At 43.1% G+C, this 21470-nt stretch overlaps 1 protein-coding gene across 2 annotated transcripts in view; it reads left to right on the forward strand.

The window, feature by feature from the left end:
- The window catches only part of LOC139540383 (cyclin-dependent kinase 17-like), a 53310-nt gene that overhangs the window by 12522 nt on the left and 19318 nt on the right, over positions 1-21470 (forward strand). For both annotated transcript variants that reach the window (XM_071344167.1, XM_071344168.1), the window contains exons 2-4: positions 13071-13219; positions 17259-17435; positions 17804-17937. In XM_071344167.1, coding sequence (XP_071200268.1) covers positions 13071-13219; positions 17259-17435; positions 17804-17937 — 460 coding nt within the window. The remainder of the gene's footprint in view (positions 1-13070; positions 13220-17258; positions 17436-17803; positions 17938-21470) is intronic.

Raw genomic sequence — 21470 nt, forward strand, 5'->3', positions numbered from 1 at the left:
TTGGGAAATTCCAGAAAATGATGTCATGGCTTTAGAAGCTTCTGATAAATTATGTCAATTAGCCTGAGTCAATTGGAGGTGTACCTGTGGATCTATTTCAAGGCCTACATTCAAACTCAGTGCCTCTTTGCTTGACATCATGAGACAATCAAAAGAAATACCTAAAATTGTAGACCTCCACAAGTCTAGTTCATCCTTGGGAGCAATTTCCAAATGCCTGAAGGTACCACATTCGTCTATACAAACAATAGTACGCAAGTATAAACACCATGGAACCATGCAGCTGTCATACCGCTCAGGAAGGAGACGCGTTCTGTCTCCAAGAGATGAACGTACTTTGGTACGAAAGGTGCAAATCAATCCCAGAACAACAGCAAAGGACCTTGTGAAGATGCTGGAGGAAACAGGTACAAAAGTATCTATATCCACAGTAAAACGAGTCCTATATCGACATAATCTGAAAAGCTGTTCAGCAAGGAAGAAGCCACTGCTCCAAAACCCACCATAAAAAAGCCAGACTACGGTTTGCAACTGCACATGGGGACAAAGATCGTACTTTTTGGAGAATTGTCCGCTTGTCTGAGGAAACAAAAACAGAACTGTTTGGCCATAATGACCATAGTTATGTTTGGAGGAAAAAGGGGGAGGCTTGCAAGCCGAAGAACACCATCCCAACCGTGAAGCATGGGGGTGGCAGCATCATGTTGTGGGGGTGCTTTGCTGCAGGAAGGAATGGTGCACTTCACAAAATAGATGGCATCATGAGAGGGGAAATTATGTGGATATATTGAAGCAACATCTCAAGACATCAGTCAGGAAGTTAAAGCTTGGTCGCATATGGGTCTTCCAAATGGACAATGACTCCAAGCAAACTTCCAAAGTTGTGGCAAAATGGCTTAAGGACAACAAAGTTAAGGTATTGGAGTAGAGGTCGACCGATTTAATCTGAATGGGCCGATTATTTAGGGCCGATTTTCAAGTTCTCATAACAATCGATAATCTACATTTTTAGACACCGATCATGGCTGATTACATTGCACTCCACGAGGAGACTGCGTGGCAGGCTGACTACCTGTTATGCGAGTGCAGCAAGGAGCCAAGGTAAGGTGCTAGCTAGCATTAAACTTATCGTATAAAAAACAATCAATCTTCACACTAGTTAACTACACATGGTTGATGATATTACTAGTTTATCTAGCTTGTCCTGCGTTGCATATAATCGATGCGGTGCCTGTTAATTTATCATTGAATCACAGCCTACTTCGCCAAACGGGTGATTTAACAAGCCATTCGCGAAAAAAGCACTGTCGTTGCACCAATGTGTACCTAACCATAAACATCAATGCCTTTCTCAAAATCAATACACAGAAGTATATATTTTTTTAAACCTGTATATTTAGTTAAAAGAAATTCATGTTAGCAGGCAATATTAAACTAGGGAAATTGTGTCACTTCTCTTCCGTTCATTGCACGCAGGGTATATGCAACAGTTTGGGCCGCCTGGCTCATTGCAAACTAATTTGCCAGAATTTTACGTAATTATGACGTAACATTGAAGGTTGTGCAATGTAACAGCAATATTTAGACTTATGGATGCCACCCGTTCGATAAAATACGGAACGGTTCCGTATTTCACTGAAAGAATAAACGTTTTGTTTTCGAAATGATAGTTTCCGGATTTGACCATATTAATTACCTAAGGCTCGTATTTCTGTGTGTTATTATATTTAAGTCTATGATTTGATAGAGCAGTCTGACTGGGCGGTGGTAGGCAGCAGCAGGCTCGTAAGCATTCATTCAAACAGCACTTTACTGCGTTTGCCAGCAGCTCTTCGCAATGCTTCAAGCATTGCGCTGTTTATGACTTCAAGCCTATCTACTCCCGAGATTAGGCTGGCAATACTAAAGTACCTATTAGAACATCCAATAGTCAAAGGTATATGAAATACAAATGGTATAGAGAGAAATAGTCCTATAATAACTACAACCTAAAACTTCTTACCTGGGAATATTTGACCTTTATTTATTTAACTAGGCAAGTCAGATAAGAACAAATTCTTATTATTCTTATACTGAATACTCATGTTAAAAAGGAACCACCAGCTTTCATATGTTCTCATGTTCTGAGCAAGGAACTTAAACGTTAGCTTTCTTACATGGCACATATTGCACTTTTACTTTCTTCTCCAACACTTTGTTTTTGCATTATTTAAACCAAATTGAACATGCTTCATTATTTATTTGAGACTAAATTGATTTTATTGATGTATTATATTAAGTTCAAATAAAAGTGTTCATTCAGTGTTGTTGTAATTGTCATTATTACATACATATAAAAATCGGCCGATTTAATCGGTATCCGCTTTTTTTGGTCCTCCATTAAATCGGTATCGGTATCAGCGTTGAAAAATCATAATTGGTCGACCTCTGTTGGAGTGGCCATCACAAAGCCCTGACCTCAATCCTATGGAAAATTTGTGGGAGGAACTGAAAAAGCGTGTGAGAGCAAGGAGGCCTACAAAACTGACTCCGTTACACCAGCTCTGTCAGGTGGAATGGGACAAAATTCACCCAACTATTGTGGGAAGCTTGTGGAAGGCTACCCAAAACGTTTGACCCAAGTTAAACAATTTAAAGGCAATGCTGCCAAATACTAATTGAGTGTATGTAAACTTCTGACCCACTGGGAATGTGATGAAAGAAATAAAAGCTGAAATAAATCATTCTCTCAACCATTATTCTGACATTTCACATACTTAAAATAAAGTGGTGACCTAACTGATTTAAGACAGTGAATTTTTACTAGGATTAAATGTCAGAAATGGTGAAAAACATTAGTCCGCATAGCTGGTCATATTAGGATGCTTTGGTGTAATTACTTGCTATTAAGCCTAAGTACTTAGTAATAACATAATAATACAAAGACAAAGTCTGTGTGCTTTGTTTATTAGTGGAATCTGGAATCCCCTTCTCAGAGTGACTCCTCAGGTTCCGTGTAGTAATGGAGCAGAATGTAGAACCTAGAACCGCGCCGGCTACACAGCGCTGGTATTGTGTAGCCGATTGTGGTGACAACCAGAGAGGAGATATATTATCTAGCTACTGTGTAAGTAACAGTATGAACACATGTATTGATCTTATACAATGTAGGCTTACTTCATCAGGGGTGAATGTAATGGAAAATGAATGTAGAAACTAGAACCATGCCCGACTTGGGTTGGGCGATGTCTGGATATGACATCGTCCCGTTGTCCTGTTCAAACAGCGTTGATATACGATGGTATCGTGAACATTTTTTTATTTGGGGGGATGCGGTTTTGTGCGGAGATGTCAATTGGCGGGAGAACACAGTATAAAGGATGTCTTTACATATCTTGGACCTGCCTGTCCAAAGACAGCTATGGTGGTTACAGACAGTGTTGTCATGGCCATGGCTATTGCTGGAGCTGTGTCTCTCTGGGGGGGGGGCAATATTCATGCCCATGATTTTGGAATGAGATGTTCGACGAGCATGTGTCAACATACTTTTGGTCATGCAGTGTATGTACTAGCTTATATGGAGCAAGTCATTTCTATGTAAAAGGACCCATGAGCACTAAGTTAAGTTTATAGGAGCATATCAAATTTGGTGTCAAATGAGAGCTAAGAGTCTATATGTTTGGGAAATTAAATCATTGCTACATTTTTCAACCATTTTCCAACCTAAAAATGTGGAATTAACAAAGGCTTTGATTTCTGGTCACACGGATGGAAAAGGGTTGTTAAAAAAACATCTCCTAGAAAAAGTATTAAGGTATTATAAATGCATCAAAATACCATCATGTTGAACATTTCTATTTAGTTTTGCAGATAAGGAGAGTTCACAGAAGTAAGAAGTTAAGGTTGACCTACCAATTAGTTACGGTTTTTATTCATAACAATTTTGTTTATTGTACCATGTGCTTTGCATAGAACACCAACAACGCAACTGACCACTGGGACTAGATCCGGGAAGAACAGTAATGAGATTAGCATAGAAAGATTAGACTAGAGACCGAGATATAAAGTTTAGAGATAGTGCTAATGCCGGGCATGTTTATTTTATAATAAAACAAATTGTAGTTCTCAACAACAAAATAAAATTCACAATAATAGTATTTCACAGTAAATAAGCTCAGTGTTCACATAATCTATGGATCTATTTCAATACCTCAGGTAAAATCAGTTCTACCTTCTATAGTATCAATTATCACCAGTAAAGTTAAATTCGGAAAACAAAATGACATTCGAATACAGATTCAATATTTCACAGTTGGGGGTGATCAGTCCCAACAAACACAGTAAAGCTGTGGAGAATAGTGTATTTAAGTGTCCTTCAAGAAAAGGCCCTCTTGAAGAGATTTTATAATAAAAATAAAAAAAGTTTACATTTTTTGTTGTTTAGCAGACACTCTTATCCAGAGCAATTGCCTTGCTCAAGATAACGTTGACAGACACGTTGACAGATTTTTCACATAGTTGGCTTGGGGATTCGAACCAGCGACCTTTTGGTTACTGGCCCAATGCTCGTAACTGCTAGGCTACCTGCCAACCCATGTCTTCAGATGTCTTCTTTCTTCTGAAAATCTTGATCTCTCGCTCGCCTTCCAAGAAGACTCAAACTCCATCAATAACCTGCCCTGGATGTTGAATAAGCAGGCCAAAACTTATCCAATAGCGAAAGGTAAGAACATAAAAATTGCACATTTGTTGTACACCATTGACTATTTTTTTTATAGGAGACATCTGAAATATTAAACTTATACATTAGAGTGCATTTGGTTTTCAGACCCCTTCCCTTTTTCCACATTTTGTTACGTTACAGCCTTATTCTGAAATTGATTAAATATTTATTTTTCCTCATCAATCTACATACAATACCCCATAATGACAAAGTAAAAACAGGGTTTTAGACATTTTTGCAAATGTATAAAAAAAAATGTATTCAGACCCTTTGTTATGAGACTCGAAATTGAGCTCAGCTGCATCCTGTTTCCATTGATCATCCCTGAGATTTCCGACAACTTGATTGGAGTCCACCTGTGATAAATTTCAATTGATTGGACCTGATTTGGAAAGGCACACACCTGCCTATATAAGGTAAAAGGCACATGACAGTCGCTTGGAGTTTGCCAAAAGGCACCTAAAGACTCTCAGACCATGAGAAACAAGATTATTTGGTCTGATAAAACCAAGATGGAATTCTTTGATCTGAATGCCAAGTGTCACGTCTAGAGGAACCTGGCACCATCCCTATGGTGAAGCATGGTGGTGGCAGCATCATGCTGTGGAGATGTTTTTCAGAGGCAGAGACTGGGAGATTAGTCAGGATCGAGGGAAAGATGAGCGGCCAAAGTACAGACAGATCCTTGATGAAAACCTGCTCCAGAGTGCTCATAACTTCCGATTAGGGCGACGGATCACCTTCCACCAGGACAATGACCCTAAGCACACAGCCAAGACAACGTAGGAGTGGCTTCGGGACAAGTCTCTGATTGTTCTTGAGTGGCCAAGCCAGAGCCCGGACTTGAACCGTCCCCACAGTGACTGTACGTACATACCCCAACTAGAAGCCATGGATTACAGGCAACATTCGCAGTTAAAGGGTAGAACCGCCGCTTTCAAGGTGCGGGACTCTAACCCGGAAGCTTATAAGAAATCCTGCTATGCCCTGCGACGAACTTCAAACAGGCAAAGCGTCAATACAGGGCTAAGATTGAATCATACTACACCGGCTCTGACGCTCGTCTTATGTGGCAGGGCTTGCAAACTATTACAGACTACAAAGGGAAGCACAGCCGCGAGCTGCCCAGTGACACGAGCCTACCAGACGAGCTAAATCACTTCTATGCTCACTTCGAGGCAAGCAACACTGAAACATGCATGAGAGCATCAGCTGTTCCGGACAACTGTGTGATCACGCTCTCTGTAGCCGACGTGAGTAAGACCTTTGAACCGGTCAACATTCACAAGGCTGCGGGGCCAGACGGATTACCAGGACGTGTGCTCCGGGTATGTGCTGACCAACTGGCAGGTGTCTTCACTGACATTTTCAACATGTCCCTGATTGAGTCTGTAATACAAACATGTTTCAAGCAGACAACCATAGTCCCTGTGCCCAAGAACACTAAGGTATCCTGCCTAAATGACTACAGACCCGTAGCACTCACGTCTGTAGCCATGAAATACTTTGAAATGCTGGTCATGGCTCACATCAACACCATCATCCCAGAAACCCTAGACCCACTCCAATTTGCATACCGCCCAAACAGATCTACAGATGATGCAATCTCTATTGCACTCCACACTGCCCTTTCCCACCTGCAACACATCTGCCACGCTGATCCTCAACACTGGAGCCCCCCAGGGGTGCGTGCTCAGTCCCCTCCTGTACTCCCTGTTCACCCACGACTGCACGACTAGGCACGACTCCAACACCATCATTAAGTTTGCAAACGACACAACAGTGGTAGGCCTGATCAACGATGAGACAGCCTATAGGGAGGAGGTCAGAGACCTGGCCAGGTGGTGCCAGAATAACAGCCTATCCCTCAACGTAACCAAGACTAAGGAGATGGTTGTGGACTACAGGAAAAGGAGGACCGAGCACGCCTCCATTCTCATTGACGGGGCTGTAGTGGAGCAGGTTGAGAGTTTCAAGTTCCTTGGTGTCCACATCACCAACAAACTATCATGGTCCAAACACACCAAGACAGTTGTGGAGAGGGCATGACAAAGCCTATTCCCCCTCAGGAAACTAAAAAGATTTGGCATGGGTCCTCAGATCCTCAAAAGGTTCTACAGCTGCAACATCGAGAGCATCCTGACTGGTTGCATCACTGCCTGGTGCGGCAATTGCTCGGCCTCCGACTGCAAGGCACTACAGAGGGCAGTGCGTATGGCCCAGTACATCACTGGGGCTAAGCTGCCTGCCATCCAGGACCTCTACACCAGGCAGTGTCAGAGGAAGGCCCTAAAAATTGTCAAAGACCCCAGTCACCCCAGTCATAGACTGTTCTCTCTACTACCGCATGGCAACTCTCTGTTTATCATATATGCATGGTCACTTTAACTATACATTCATGTACGCACTACCTCAATTGGCCTTACCAACCAGTGCCCTCGCACGTTGGCTAACCGGGCTATCTGCATTGTGTCCCACCACCCACCAACCCCTCTTTTACGCTACTGCTACTCTCTGTTCATCATATATGCATTGTCACTTTAACCATATCTACATGTACATACTATCAGCCCAACTAACTGGTGCCTGTATGCAGCCTCGCTACTGTTATTTTTCACTGTCTTTTTACTGTTGTTTTTATTTCTTTACTTACCTATTGTTCACATAATAGTAAGTAAGCATTTCACTGTGAGGTCTACACCTGTTGTATTTGGCGCACGTTGAAAGAGATTTGCGTCAGTTCAAATCTGGTATCAGGACAAAATGTGATTCAGAGTCACCGAATATACTTTAAGTATTTTAATTAAACTCAAGCGATAAATGGTAAATGCAATTTTCGTATATACGGGTTCACTGTGTCACCGTGCAGGGTAAAACAGAGAACTCTGGAATGTGCTCATACAACAGTTTTTATAGTATGACAGCTTTAGTTCCAACCCGTCCGTTGGCCTATCACAGTAGAGGCTGAGCGCGGTTTAAACTTTGCTCAGCCTATGCTGGCACTCGGACTGGTCCCAGTCCCTTGGTGCTCACATCTGTCCACATCTGGTCGTTGCGTAGATTAGATCTGTCTTGTGTCTCCCCCCGATTCTACACTCAAACAGTTCCTTATTTGGTATTGTCCCTGGTTGGCCTAGAGATATGCACCCCTCCCCTCTCCAGATTGACCACAGCTTGTATAGCCTGTCACTATGTTGATCAGTCTTTGCACACCTACACACACACACATCTGTATTGTTTGTGTGTGTGTGTAACAAAACAATATTCATCTTCAAACAATATGGTAGCGGGCTATAGTGCATAAACATAAATCCTAACAACGTGACAAATAAACTTTGATTTGAAATGCATCTGTAGTGTTACAATAAAGTATGTTTACTTCTACAAAAAATGTGCTTAGCATAAATGGCACAATTTATATTCACTAACATATAGAAAAGTTAGCATTGGCCTGCTAACGCAGCGCTAATACAGTGGCTTCATTCATGAAAAATAAAACTCACCAAGTAAATGGTCCATCAACCCATTCAACCGCTTCTGAAGACGATGCGATGAACGGACCATCAATTGTCAGTGTTTCTCTGAAGATATGTCTAGGTTTTATTTCTAACTTTAGCTCAGTTTTCTGACTTCCCAACCAGGAGAAAGTTTGTCATAAAAATGCCGCTTCCTCTAGAAGGCTTGCTCGAGATTGCAACGATTGAACTGTCGAAGGCGGGACCTAAAGAATTTGTGCACTTTTGATTGGCTGATTTTCTAGTTGGTCGTTTCACTCACATTTCACGTGGTTTTAACCCATTTGTTGACCTGGGTTACATTATGAATTATTAAGTGATTAAAACGCGTCGCTCTGCCACCACATCGGTAACAGAGTTACCAAAAAAATCAGCAACAGAATGACTTCAATTGAGTTGGCCACATCGAGAAGTCATAGTAGTCACAAACCACTGTTGCAGTAGAGCACAGCACAGTACAGTAGAGAACAGAAAAGTAGTGTATAGTTCAGTAACGTAGAGTACACATGAGTAAAGTACAATATAATACTATACTGGACTTTTCTGTACTGAACTGTACTTTTCTGTACTGTATTCTACTGTATGGAAATATACTATTTTCTTCTTTGTAGTCTACTGTACTGAACTATACTATACTTTTCTCTACTGTACTCTACTGTACTGTGATGTCCAAACTTGTGAAACATAGACATCTATGATTGGTACAGATTTGTTCTGGTCTGGACCAACCAAATGTGGTCTTGTTTAGGGTGGAGCTCATTAGAATAATAACCAGTGTGTAGAATAATACCCCAGTATGCAAAAGAGGATATTAGATTTTTCTACCTTTGTGTACCTATTCAGGATGCATCACCATGAAGAGACGGACATTCATAATTATGCATTTCTGTATTGTACAGATCAGGGACCCATGATGTCATTCTGTTACCGGGTGTTAATCCACTTCACTTACTGTAGTTAAATAACCAAAATAGATTTTTTTTCAACTCAAAGGGTCATATCATAGCTGACACACCATTCTTTCTGCAGACATCTTTTAGTCTTAACTCGGAGTAGATATGTAAGTGTTTTTGGAAGATGTGGTCATGTAAAAAAAAACGTAGGGAGATTTTACTGTCATTCCGTTACTAAACTTTGCATCTGCACTGTTCGTCAAGTTAATGTTTTAGTAAAATGTCCGGTGGAAATTGTTAAAAGTAGACTTCTGCATATAGGTGTATGGTTTGTTAAACTCTGCAGTCAATGGTTTTGGCTTGTCATACATTTTAAAGTGAGTCTCCGCGTCACTCTGTTACCTTGGAATTGGCCCGGCATGCACTATATGTGGCGATGCTGTTATGTTTGAGATGCAAGATAAATTTCCTGAAAGGGACACAGTGAAATAATAGTTGTGTGCCTGGTGGCAAGTTTACGTACCACATATTTGTCGCATAAGGCCCGGTCTTATTGAGCTGCTTAAACTACTTCTACTCTCTGCTTTACATCCTCTTCTTCCTCCTCTCCCTCCTTTACCCTGCTCTTCTTAGTCTTTCCCCTAACCCCTCCTATCCCCACTGTCCATGCCAGACAAACTGCAAAAACTTTTGCATACAGCTGGAATTATCAGTTTGTCCATCTGGGGTAATCATGGTTAACTATGTGTGTGACCACAGACTGTAGTGTGTGTGTGTGTGTGTGTGTGTGTGTGTGTGTGTGTGTGTGTGTGTGTGTGTCGTAAGCCAGGTGGTTTGATAAAAAGAGACAGAATATCATCCTAGTCTCCTGCAGGGACTTTACATTTAGACATTGGGTAAAGAATGTTGCCACGGCAACAAATCCGAATTAGTGCTTGAATGGGTCTAATTCTTTGGCCTTAACCCAGTGGATCTGGAGCCCAGTTCTCTGCACGGCCTACTTACTCATGGGAGCAGGGATCACATCCAACTTTCCAGGGCTCCAGACTAGTTCACAGAGCCAAGCCATGGAAAGGGGACAGAATGGGATGGGGGGACGTGAACAAGGACGGGATGGGTTAGAAACTGCCATCAAAACTCTAGTCAAATTCATTAATTTACTCTGGTGAAATTCATTCATTCATCCAGCCATTTATTCTTCCATCCATCCATCCATCCATCCATCCATCCATCCATCCATCCATCCATCCATCCATCCATTCTCCATGGAACACAGTGTGCGCCGAGGCTGAGCTGTACCCTCAACTGTGAGAAATGAGAAGGCTATGAGCTGTTCCGTTGGCAGTGATGACTCCAGAGTCCGACTGACTACCTCATGTCATCTCCGCTGTCCTAAAATGGCCTTGTGTCATGACCGGAGGAGCTGGCTGTAACATTCTGGAAGAGCTGTCAGAGCTAAATCATGGAGCAATAGAATGCGAAAGAAGGGCAGGAATCGTCACCGACTATCCCTGATCAGTGAATGAACGGGGAGCTATGTGTCAGACAGTGAATAGATGGTAGCTTAATTTAATAGCTCTGCTTTTTCCTTCAAAACAACGTTTCCCCCCCCCCCTGCCTTACTCCGTGTTGTATTTGACATCTCTCTCCAGCTCCTGAGTGATGTTTGGGAAGACAAAGGCTTGTAATGGAGAGTGTTAGTCAGACAGACAGACCTTCAGGGCCTAACTCATGTGGCTTCATGTCTCTTATTACTCATCCCCTGTACAGACAGACAAACAGACACATGTCCATATCTGTAAAAGTGTAGTAGTGTTGTAATCTCCCCCTCACTAAGGTCAGATAGCATTGGCAGGGAGGGAGATATCTGAATCGGCAGGATGAAAAACAACCCCATTCACTTCTCCCTCACCTCTCTTGCACCAGCATGTCCTTTCTTTTCACTCCCTTCTCTGTCAATTGTTTTCCCTCCACCTCTTTTGCTTTCACTTTCTCTCACACAAATACACTTGACATCTTCTCTCTCGTTGTCTGTCTGTCTGTCTGTCTGTCTGTCTGTCTGTCTGTCTGTCTGTCTGTCTGTCTGTCTGTCTGTCTGTCTGTCTGTCTGTCTGTCTGTCTGTCTGTCTGTCTGTCTGTCTGTCTGCCTCTCTGTCTGTCTCTCTGTCTCTCTGTCTGTCTCTGTCTGTCTGTCTGTCTCTCTGTCTGTCTGTCTGTCTCTCTGTCTGTCTCTCAGACAGACAGACAGACAGACAGAATGGTGATGCAATGTGACTTGAACTGGATGCAGCCTATGCTAGTCCTGTTCTCCATTCTCTCATAAATCCCCTGCTTTACCATCTGCTAACACAGTTCATGGACTGTGCCATCACTCCATCCATCTCTTCAAATACATCACGTTTTTCCAGTGTGGGAAATTCATTAGCCTATTTGACTAATGTCAAAATGATGTATTTTTCCCTGAATGTTGATAGGTTCTTTCTTGTTCGCTCCAGTTCACATTAATTCCATCCCCTATGAATCAAACATGTATCTCTTCCAATATAATAATAATCATGTTTTTCCACTGTTGAAAATGAGTTACCAGGACTGTTAAACACTGAGTGTACAAAACACGAGGAACACCTTCCTAATATTGAGTTGCACCCCCTTTTGCCCTCAGAACAGCCTCAATTCGCCAGGGCATGGACTCCACAAGGTGTCGATAGCGTTCCACACGGATGCTGGCCCATGTTGACTCCAATGCTTGCCACAGATGTCAAGTTGGATGGATGGCCTTTGGTGCGTTGCAGTTCTTGACACACTCAAACTGGTGCGCCAGGCACCTACTACCATACCCCCGTTGCAAAGGCACTTAACAGATTTTTCTTTCCCATTCACCCTCTGAACGGCACGCATACACAAACCATGTCTCAAATGTCTCAAGGCTTAAAAATACTTCTTTAACCTGACTCCTCCCCTTCATCGACACTGATTGAATTGGATTTAACAGGTGACATCAATAAGGGATCATAGCTTTCACCTGGATTCAGTCTATGTCATGGAAAGAGCAGGTGTTCCTAATTTTTTTTGTACACTCAGTGTATAACTGGTCTAAATGATGTGTGTATGTTTTGGTTCGTCTTCACACTAGATTAGTTCCGTCCTGGAGCTACATGAATGATTATCTTTCCCAATACAAAGTTTTTCCAGTGTGGGAAATTCATTAGGCTCTATATTACTGACTCATAAATTAGGCCTGTTTCCTCGAGTGTTGATGGGCTCTTGTGTTCGCTCCAGTCAGTAGCTATAAATCTTGTATCATACAATGTCTTCTTTTTGTCTTCATTTAAGTATAGATGTGGGATTACTAGGATATTTATCTTGAGGCAGTTTGATGGTTATTATTTTTATAATGAACTCATTTTACTATAGATATGGAGTTAGTATGTATAGCTTGACGTGTGTTTGATGGCTATATTCTCCGTGAAATCTTTAAAAGCAATATTTATTAGGGGACCTGCCCACGAACATGCCGGGGCCTGCTCAGACCTCACTCGCACAGGGAGTGCTTTTCAAAAGGAGCACACCTTTTGACACGCACCCTTGTATTACAAGATACACTATTTGTCCAGCTTTCTCAAGCACAAGTAGTACTGGCAGTTATTGTCAAAGAAAGACCCAGTTTACCCTCTGGTTCGCTTTTTGAAGGCCTTATATCATATTCCAGGGTTGACCAAGAAGAACTCCCAGCCATATGTATTCTAATACTTTATCGTCCCTCTTTTTCTTTGAGAGTGTGTCCTCCGTAGCTTTTCTTCACTGCCTCTCTGTGTCCGACGTCTCTCTCTGCGTTAACATTCCAGTCAACAAAATAAACTGTGGGACCATTTAACAGTAACGGTGTGTCGGGTATCTTTTTCTCCCCAGGCCTGGTGTGTGTGTGTGTAACTGACTGTCCCCTCTTCTCTCCATCCCCAGGCCTCCCCTTCCCGAGAGCTCCATGGAGAAGATGAAGCGGTTTAGAAGGAGGCTGTCCCAGACTCTGAGAGGGAGTCAGACCATCGATGAGTCTCTGTCTGAACTGGCGGAACAGATTACTATAGAGGAGAACGGCACCAAAGACAGCGGTGAGGGTGTGTGTGTGTGTGTGTGGGGGGGGGGGGGGGGGGGGATTGCGTGAGGGAGAGAGTGTATGTGTGAATGTGTGGTTATGTGGATGTAATGTACAGTGCATTTGGAAAGTATTCAGACGCCTTCACTTTTTCCACATTTTGTTATGTTACAGCCTTATTCTAAAATGTATGAAATCGTTTTTTCTCCTTATCAATCAATCAAATGTATTTTTATAAAGCCCTTCTTACATCAGCTGATATCTCAAAGTGCTGTACAGAAACCCAGCCTAAAACCCCAAACAGCAAGCAATGCAGGTGTAGAAGCACGGTGGCTAGGAAAAACTCCCTAGAAAGGCCAGAACCTAGGAAGAAACCTAGAGAGGAACCAGGCTATGAGGGGTGGCCAGTCCTCTTCTGGCTGTGCCTACACACAATACCCCATAACGACAAAGCAAAAACAGGTTTTTAGACATTTTTGCAAATATTCAGACATTTTCTCGCACCTTTGGCAGTGATTACAGCCGTGAGTCTTCTTGGGTATGACACTATAAGCTTGGCACACCTGTATTTGGGGAGTTTCTCCCATTTCTTCTCTGCACATCCTCTATAGCTCTTTCAGGTTGGATGGGGAGCAGGTTTTCATCAAGTATTTTGCTCTGTTCATCTTTCCCTTCATCCTGACTAGTCTCCCAGTCCTTGTCGCTGAAAAACATTGCTACAGTATGATACTGCCACCACCATGCTTCACTGTAGGGATGGTATTGACCAGGTGATGAGCGGTGCCTGGTTTCCTCCAGACGTGATGCTTGGCATTCAGGCCAAAGAGTTCAATCTTGGTTTCATCAGACCAGAGAATCTTGTTTCTCATGGTCTGAGAGTTCTTTGGGTGCCTTTTTGCAAATATTCAGACATTTTCTCGCACCTTTGGCAGTGATTACAGCCGTGAGTCTTCTTGGGTATGACACTATAAGCTTGGCACACCTGTATTTGGGGAGTTTCTCCCATTTCTTCTCTGCACATCCTCTATAGCTCTTTCAGGTTGGATGGGGAGCAGGTTTTCATCAAGTATTTTGCTCTGTTCATCTTTCCCTTCATCCTGACTAGTCTCCCAGTCCTTGTCGCTGAAAAACATTGCTACAGTATGATACTGCCACCACCATGCTTCACTGTAGGGATGGTATTGACCAGGTGATGAGCGGTGCCTGGTTTCCTCCAGACGTGATGCTTGGCATTCAGGCCAAAGACTTCAATCTTGGTTTCATCAGACCAGAGAATCTTGTTTCTCATGGTCTGAGAGTTCTTTAGGTGCCGTTTGGTAAACTCCAAGTGGCCTTCATGTGCTATTTACTGAGGAGTGGCTTCCGTCTGTACCATCGAGGCCTGATTTGGTGGAGTGCTGCAGCGATGCTTGTCCTTCTGAAAGTTTCTCCCATCTCCACAGAGGAACTCTGGAGCTCTGTCAGAGTGGCTATCGGGTTCTTGGTCACCTCCCTGACCAAGGCCCTTCTCCCCCGATTGCTCAGTTTGGCCCGGCGGCCAGCTCTAGGAAGAGTGTTGATGGTTCCAATCTTGTTCCATTTAAGAATGATGGAGGCCACCGTGATCTTGGGGACCTTCAATGCTGCAGAAATGTTTTGGTACCCTTCCCCAGATCTGTGCTTCGACACAATCCTGTCTCGGAGCTCTACTGATAATTCCTTTGACCTCATGGCTTGGTTTCTGCTCTGACATGCACTGTCAACTAAAGGACCTTTATATAGACAGGTGTGTGCCTTTCCAAATCATGTGCAATCAATCCATTTTGAGTCTCATAGCAAATGAGTTATTAAATAAGTTATTTCAGTTTTCTTTGTCTAAAAACCTGCTTTTGCGTTGTCATTATGGGGTATTGTGTGTAGAGGGATGAGATAAACATGAATAATAGTAATTCATTTTAGAATAAGGCTGTGACGTAACAATGTGGGAAAAGTGAAGGGGTCTGAATACTTTGCGAATGTACTGTAAGTCAATGAATAAGACTATGTCTGGCTGTGTGTCGTTTCACTGCACACAGCAGATTCTTTTTCTCTTTAACATCCGGAAGAGAGTCCAGTGAAGGTTGTAGCCGGCGAGGCGTCAAAACAAAGATACGGTGACATAGCTGGTTAGTTATCTCTAAGCCTGGGATGGTCTAGCGCCTGGTGTTGACGGTGGCTGCCATGACGTTGCTATGGTGCCGCCTGTTCAGGGTCTGGAACATTCTAGACTTTCCATGACATTGCCATAGCGACTTGGGAGGACTGTGAAAGCAGCCGGGCGTCCTCCTCTTCCATTTTATCTCGTTATTCCTCTCCTGGCTTTCTTAAGGTTTTCCCCAGATCCCCTCTCCTTAAATTCTTCGACAGCTTCAGCTTCCCTCTCCTTTTCCCTGGCTCCGCTCTCCTTTTGTCCTACCAGAGGATGTTGTTTTGTGTGTGTGTGTGTGTGTTCACTTTTTGTGTGTGTGATTGTGTTTGCCCATGAGCATGGTGTACGCACCTGTGTATTCTGTGCGGAGAGGGATTGCGTTGGGCAGTCTGCAGTGTGTGGGGACAGTACAAGTCTCAGAGAGAGAGAGAGGAGACAGAATGGAGTGGCCAGATGAGATCAGATGAACCCACCATGGTGTCATCCATTGGGATGAATCCTAATATCTTAGCCTTGATCTGATTGTGTAACAGAACAACATAACAGCAGCAGCACACAGCAGTAGTAGTGGGATAAGAGATTTAATGTGTGCGCGCGTGCGTGTGTTATCTAGTAGCTCTGGGAGGGAGTTTGTTTGTGGTCATCTGTTGTGTTGATGGACATCGTTTGTTTCCTCTCTAATGTAATGTGCTTCCTCGATCTTTGATCTTTAACCTATTGTTATTGGCCTATATGACCAGGACTATAGATATCACCTGAGATTGAAGTCATATTTACAGTTTTAGTTCTAAGGTATGAATTGCCACAATGATGTTTGTTCTTCAAATGATGTATTTTATCGGCTGGGCTACTATGTTCGCTTAGGGTAATTTTGTAATTTGAGTGAACTATCCCTTTAATAGTTATGTCAATCAATCACTGTGGGTGGGATTGTCAGGTGTGGGGGCAGAATGTGTGTGAGTCACAGAGTTGGTACAGTTTCAGACCTGTCAATCAATCTCTGTGGGTGGGACTTTGAGGAAAGGCGGTGTATTAGTAATCTAGCAAGAAACACATTTGTCTAGTCTACTCTTTCAGTTGAGTTTATTGTGTCTAAAACCTAAGCAAAAAGATTGTGTGTTCTGTCAAGTGAACATGGATTCCCTGTTGAGAAACAATATACACTGAACAAAAAATATAAACACAACATGTAAAGTGTTGGTCCCATGTTTCATGAGCTGAAATTTAAAGATCACAGAAATATTCCATACGCACAAAAACACATTTTGGGCACAAATTTGTTTACATCGCTGTTAGGGAGCATTTCTCCTTTGCCAAAACAATCAATCCCCCTGACAGGTCAAATCAAATGCTATTGGTCACATACACATGGTTAATGCGAGTGTAGCGAAATGCTTGTGCTTCTAGTTCCGGCAGTGCAGTAATATCTAACAAGTCATCTTAACAAATTCACGACGACTACCTTATTCACACAATGTAAGGAGATGGAATAAGAATATGTACATACAAATATATGTACACAGATGCGCGATGGCCGTGCGGCATAGGCAAGATGCAATGGATGGTATAAAGTACAGTAAATACTAATGAGAGTAATGTAGGATATGTAAACATTATTAAAGTGGCATTATTTCAAGTGACTAGTGAGTGGAGTCTGTATGTTGAGCAGCAGCCTCTCTATGTTAGTGATGGCTGTTTAACATTCTGATGGCCTTAAGATAGAAGCTGTTTTTTCAGTCTGACCATATGACCTGACTAAAACAAGGTGTAGCCTCCTGACCCTACCTACAGTATGATAGCTGGTGCCCAAAGCCAAGGTGTCTGTGTAGTATGTACTGGACTGAACTGAACTGGTTGTCAAATAGTTCTCTCTACCCCCCCTCCACAGAGCCCATGGTGAGGAACGGTCATGGTCGCCCCCCCTCAGCCCACAGTGTTAACTCCTTCCTGCACCAGTACACTGGTCCCTTTAAGAAGCCCCCGCTACGGAGACCTCAGAGTGTCATAGGAGGAGGAGGAGGGCTAGGGTCTCTCATGGCCATGCCCCGCAACGGCAGCCGCCTCGGTGAGACACACACACACACACACACACACACACACACACACACACACACACACACACACACACACACACACACACACGGGCATGGACACACAAACACACACAGTGTCACTTGAGTCAGGAGAGAGGGCAGGACAGTGGAAACTAATCAGGGAGTGGCTGCTATAGTCCCCAGCAGCAGCAGCTGTGGATGACATCAAGTTGAGTCGATGGAAAGAATAACCTCACTCATACGTTTATGGGCCCCCTGGTCTTATCAAACACTGATTGTACAGTTATCCAGGACATTTTTGAAATGTTGACTTCATGTAAAAAAAATATCTCGGTCTCTCTGTCTCTGTCCCGCCTCCCCTTCTCTCCCCCTCTCTCAGACATTGTCCATGAGAACATGAAGATGAGTTCTGATGGAGAGAGCGACCAGGCGTCAGGGACGAGCTCAGACGAGGTGCAGTCTCCCACAGGGGTGTGTCTAAGGAACAGGGGCAACCGGCGCATTTCCGCAGAGGTGAGTCTGACACCCCCTTCATCCCTCTATCGCTACATCCCTCCATCACTTCTTTACCAACTCATACGGAGGAAAGGAAGTGCTGTTTGGGAGCGATTCATACACTCTTGGAGGACAGGTTTTTAATCATTTCAAATGTTTTTAACAGTAGCATTTTTTTGTTAGGGTTTGTTTTATCTATCATTAGGATGAAACCATTTTTTGCTGAACGATTTTGTTCAACACTTTTTTTAATGAAATATCCTTGTAATGTTCTAAGATTCACTAAAATGTTGTGCTCAACATCTGTAACAACCACCACAGAACATTCCCCAAATGTTCTCATTAGCTTACCAGGTAATGTAATAAATCAAATCAAATTGTATTTGTCACATACACATGGTTAGCAGATGTTAATGCGAGTGTAGCAAAATGCTTGTACTTCTAGTTCCGACCATGTAGTAATATCTAACAAGTAATCTAACCTAACCCTTTCACAACAATTACCTTATACACACAAGTGTAAAGGAATGAATAAGAATATGTACATAAAAATATATGAATGAGTGATGGCCGAACGGCATAGGCACGATGCAGTAGATGGTATAGAGTACAGTATATACATATGAGATGAGTAATGTAGGGTATGTAAACATTATATAAAGTTGGATTGTTTAAAGTGGATAGTGATATATTTATTACACACATTTTTCCATTATTAAAGTGGCTAGAGTTGAGTCAGTATGTTGGCAGCAGCCACTCAATGTTAGTGGTGGCTGTTTAACAGTCTGATGGCCTTGAGATAGAAGCTGTTTTTCAGTCTCTCGGTCCCTGCTTTAATGCACCTGTACTGACCTCGCCTTTTGGATGATAGCGGGGTGAACAGGCAGTGGCTCGGGTGGTTGTTGTCCTTGATGATCTTTTTGGCCTTCCTGTGACATCGGGTGGTGTAGGTGTCCTGGAGGGCAGGTAGTTTGCCCCCGGTGATGTGTTGTGCAGACCTCACTACCCTCTTGTGGGCGGAGCAGTTGCCGTACCAGGCGGTGATACAGCCCGACAGGATGCTCTCGATTGTGCATCTGTAAAAGTTTGTGAGTGTTTTTGGTGACAAGCCGAATTTCTTCAGCCTCCTGAGGTTGAAGAGGCGCTGCTGCGCCTTCTTCACCACGCTGTCTGTGTGGTTGGACCATTTCAGTTTGGAAATAATAACACAATGTACCGGGAATGTTTTCCCAGCAAACCAAAAATTTGTTCTGTGAAAGTTCTCAGAACATTTGTTAGGCTGCATCAAATGGTCTCATAACACAAAAACTGTCCAGTCATGCTGATGATTATACAATGTTTGTATACCTTTAAAAGAACAAATGAAATGTGTTCTAGGAACGTTCTTGCAACGTCAGGTGAATGTTTTAATACAGACATTTTATTAGCATCAACACGACTGGACAGTTTTTGTATTATGAGAACATTTGCCGTGACCTAACGAATGTTCTGGGAACTTTTACAAAACCAATTATGGTTTGCTGGGACACCACACGTATGTCCTCATTAAACGATCCAGATGTTCTCACCTCAGCTTAACACGGGGTGGTTTCAAGTCTTCCTTTTGCATATGGATGTTTGGCTTTGAAAAACGTTAGACTATAAAGTGCGTATGCTGAGGGATATCCGCGAGGAAAAGAGACTGGTGATTTTCCAGCCAAGTACATAGCAACAAAACCTGCCTTGGGAACGAACAAAAAACTGAAGAGAAAAATCAATGGGCATTCACACAACATCAAAAGCCTCTGTTGATTATTCTCGTGACGTCAACACATGATGTGGGCATGATGGGTCTCTCATCATCACTCAATACCTAGGTTTACCTCCACTGTATTCACATCCTACCATACCTTTGTCTGTACATTATTCCTTTAAACTATTTTATCGCCCCCAGAAACCTCCTTTTACTCTCTGCTCTAGTAGCTCTAGGCGACCAATTCTCATAGCTTTTAGCCGTACCCTTATCCTACTCATCCTCTGTTCCTCTGGTGATGTAGAGGTGAATCCAGGCCCTGCAGTACCTGGCTCCACTCCTATTCCCCAGGCGCTCTCTTTTGATGACTTCTGTAACCGTAATAGCCTTGGCTTCATGCATGTTAACATTAGAAGCCTCCTCCCTAAGTTTGTTTTGTTCACTGCTTTAGCACACTCTGCCAACCCGGATGTTTTAGCCGTGTCTGAATCCTGGCTTAGAAAGACCACCAAAAATTCAGACATTTTCATCCCCAATTACAAGATTTTCAGACAAGATAGAACGGCCAAAGGGGGCGGTGTTGCAATCTACTGCAAAGACTGCCTGCAGAGTTCTGTTATACTATCCAGGTCTGTTCCCAAACAATTTGAACTTCTACTTTTAAAAATCCACCTCTCTAAAAACAAGTCTCTCACCGTTGCCGCCTGCTATAGACCACCCTCTGCCCCCAGCTGTGCTCTGGACACTATATGTGAACTGATTGCCCCCCATCTATCTTCAGAGCTCGTGCTGCTAGGCGACCTAAATTTGAACATGCTCAACACCCCAGCCACCCTACAATCTAAGCTTGATGCCCTCAATCTCACACAAATTATAAATGAACCTACCAGGTACCACCCCAATTCCGTAAACACGGGTACCCTCATAGATATCATCCTAACAAACTTGCCCTCCAAATACACCTCTGCTGTTTTCAACCAAGATCTCAGCGATCACTGCCTCATTGCCTGCATCCGTAATGGGTCAGCGGTCAAACGACCTCCACTCATCACTGTCAAACGCTCCCTGAAACACTTCAGCGAGCAGGCCTTTCTAATCGACCTGGCCGGGGTATCCTGGAAGGATATTGATCTCATCCCGTCAGTAGAGGATGCCTGGTCATTTTTTAAAAATGCCTTCCTCACCATCTTGAATAAGCATGCCCCATTCAAGAAATTTAGAACCAGGAACAGATATAGCCCTTGGTTCTCTCCTGACCTGACTGCCCTTAACCAACAGAAAAACATCCTATGGCGTTCTGCATTAGCATCGAACAGCCCCCGTGATATGCAACTTTTCAGGGAAGCCAGAAACCAATATACACAGGCAGTTAGAACAGCCAAGGCTAGCTATTTCAAGCAGAAATTTGCTTCCTGCAACACAAATTCAAAAAAGTTCTGGGACACCGTAAAGTCCATGGAGAATAAGAACACCTCCTCCCAGCTTCCAACCGCTCTGAAGATAGGAAACACTGTCACCACCGACAAATCCACTATAATTGAGAATTTCAATAAGCATTTTTCTACGGCTGGCCATGCTTTCCACCTGGCTACCCCCACCCCGGACAACAGCACTGCCCTCCCCTCTGCTACTCGCCCAAGCCTTCCCCATTTCTCTTTCTCCCAAATACAGTCAGCTGATGTTCTAAATGAGCTGCAAAATCTGGACCCTTACAAATCAGCCGGGCTAGATAATCTGGACCCTTTCTTTCTAAAACTATCTGCTGAAATTGTTGCCACTCCTATTACTAGCCTCTTCAACCTCTCTTTCGTGTCGTCTG

Source organism: Salvelinus alpinus, chromosome 15, assembly GCF_045679555.1.
Source record: "Salvelinus alpinus chromosome 15, SLU_Salpinus.1, whole genome shotgun sequence".
Lineage (NCBI taxonomy): Eukaryota > Metazoa > Chordata > Actinopteri > Salmoniformes > Salmonidae > Salvelinus > Salvelinus alpinus.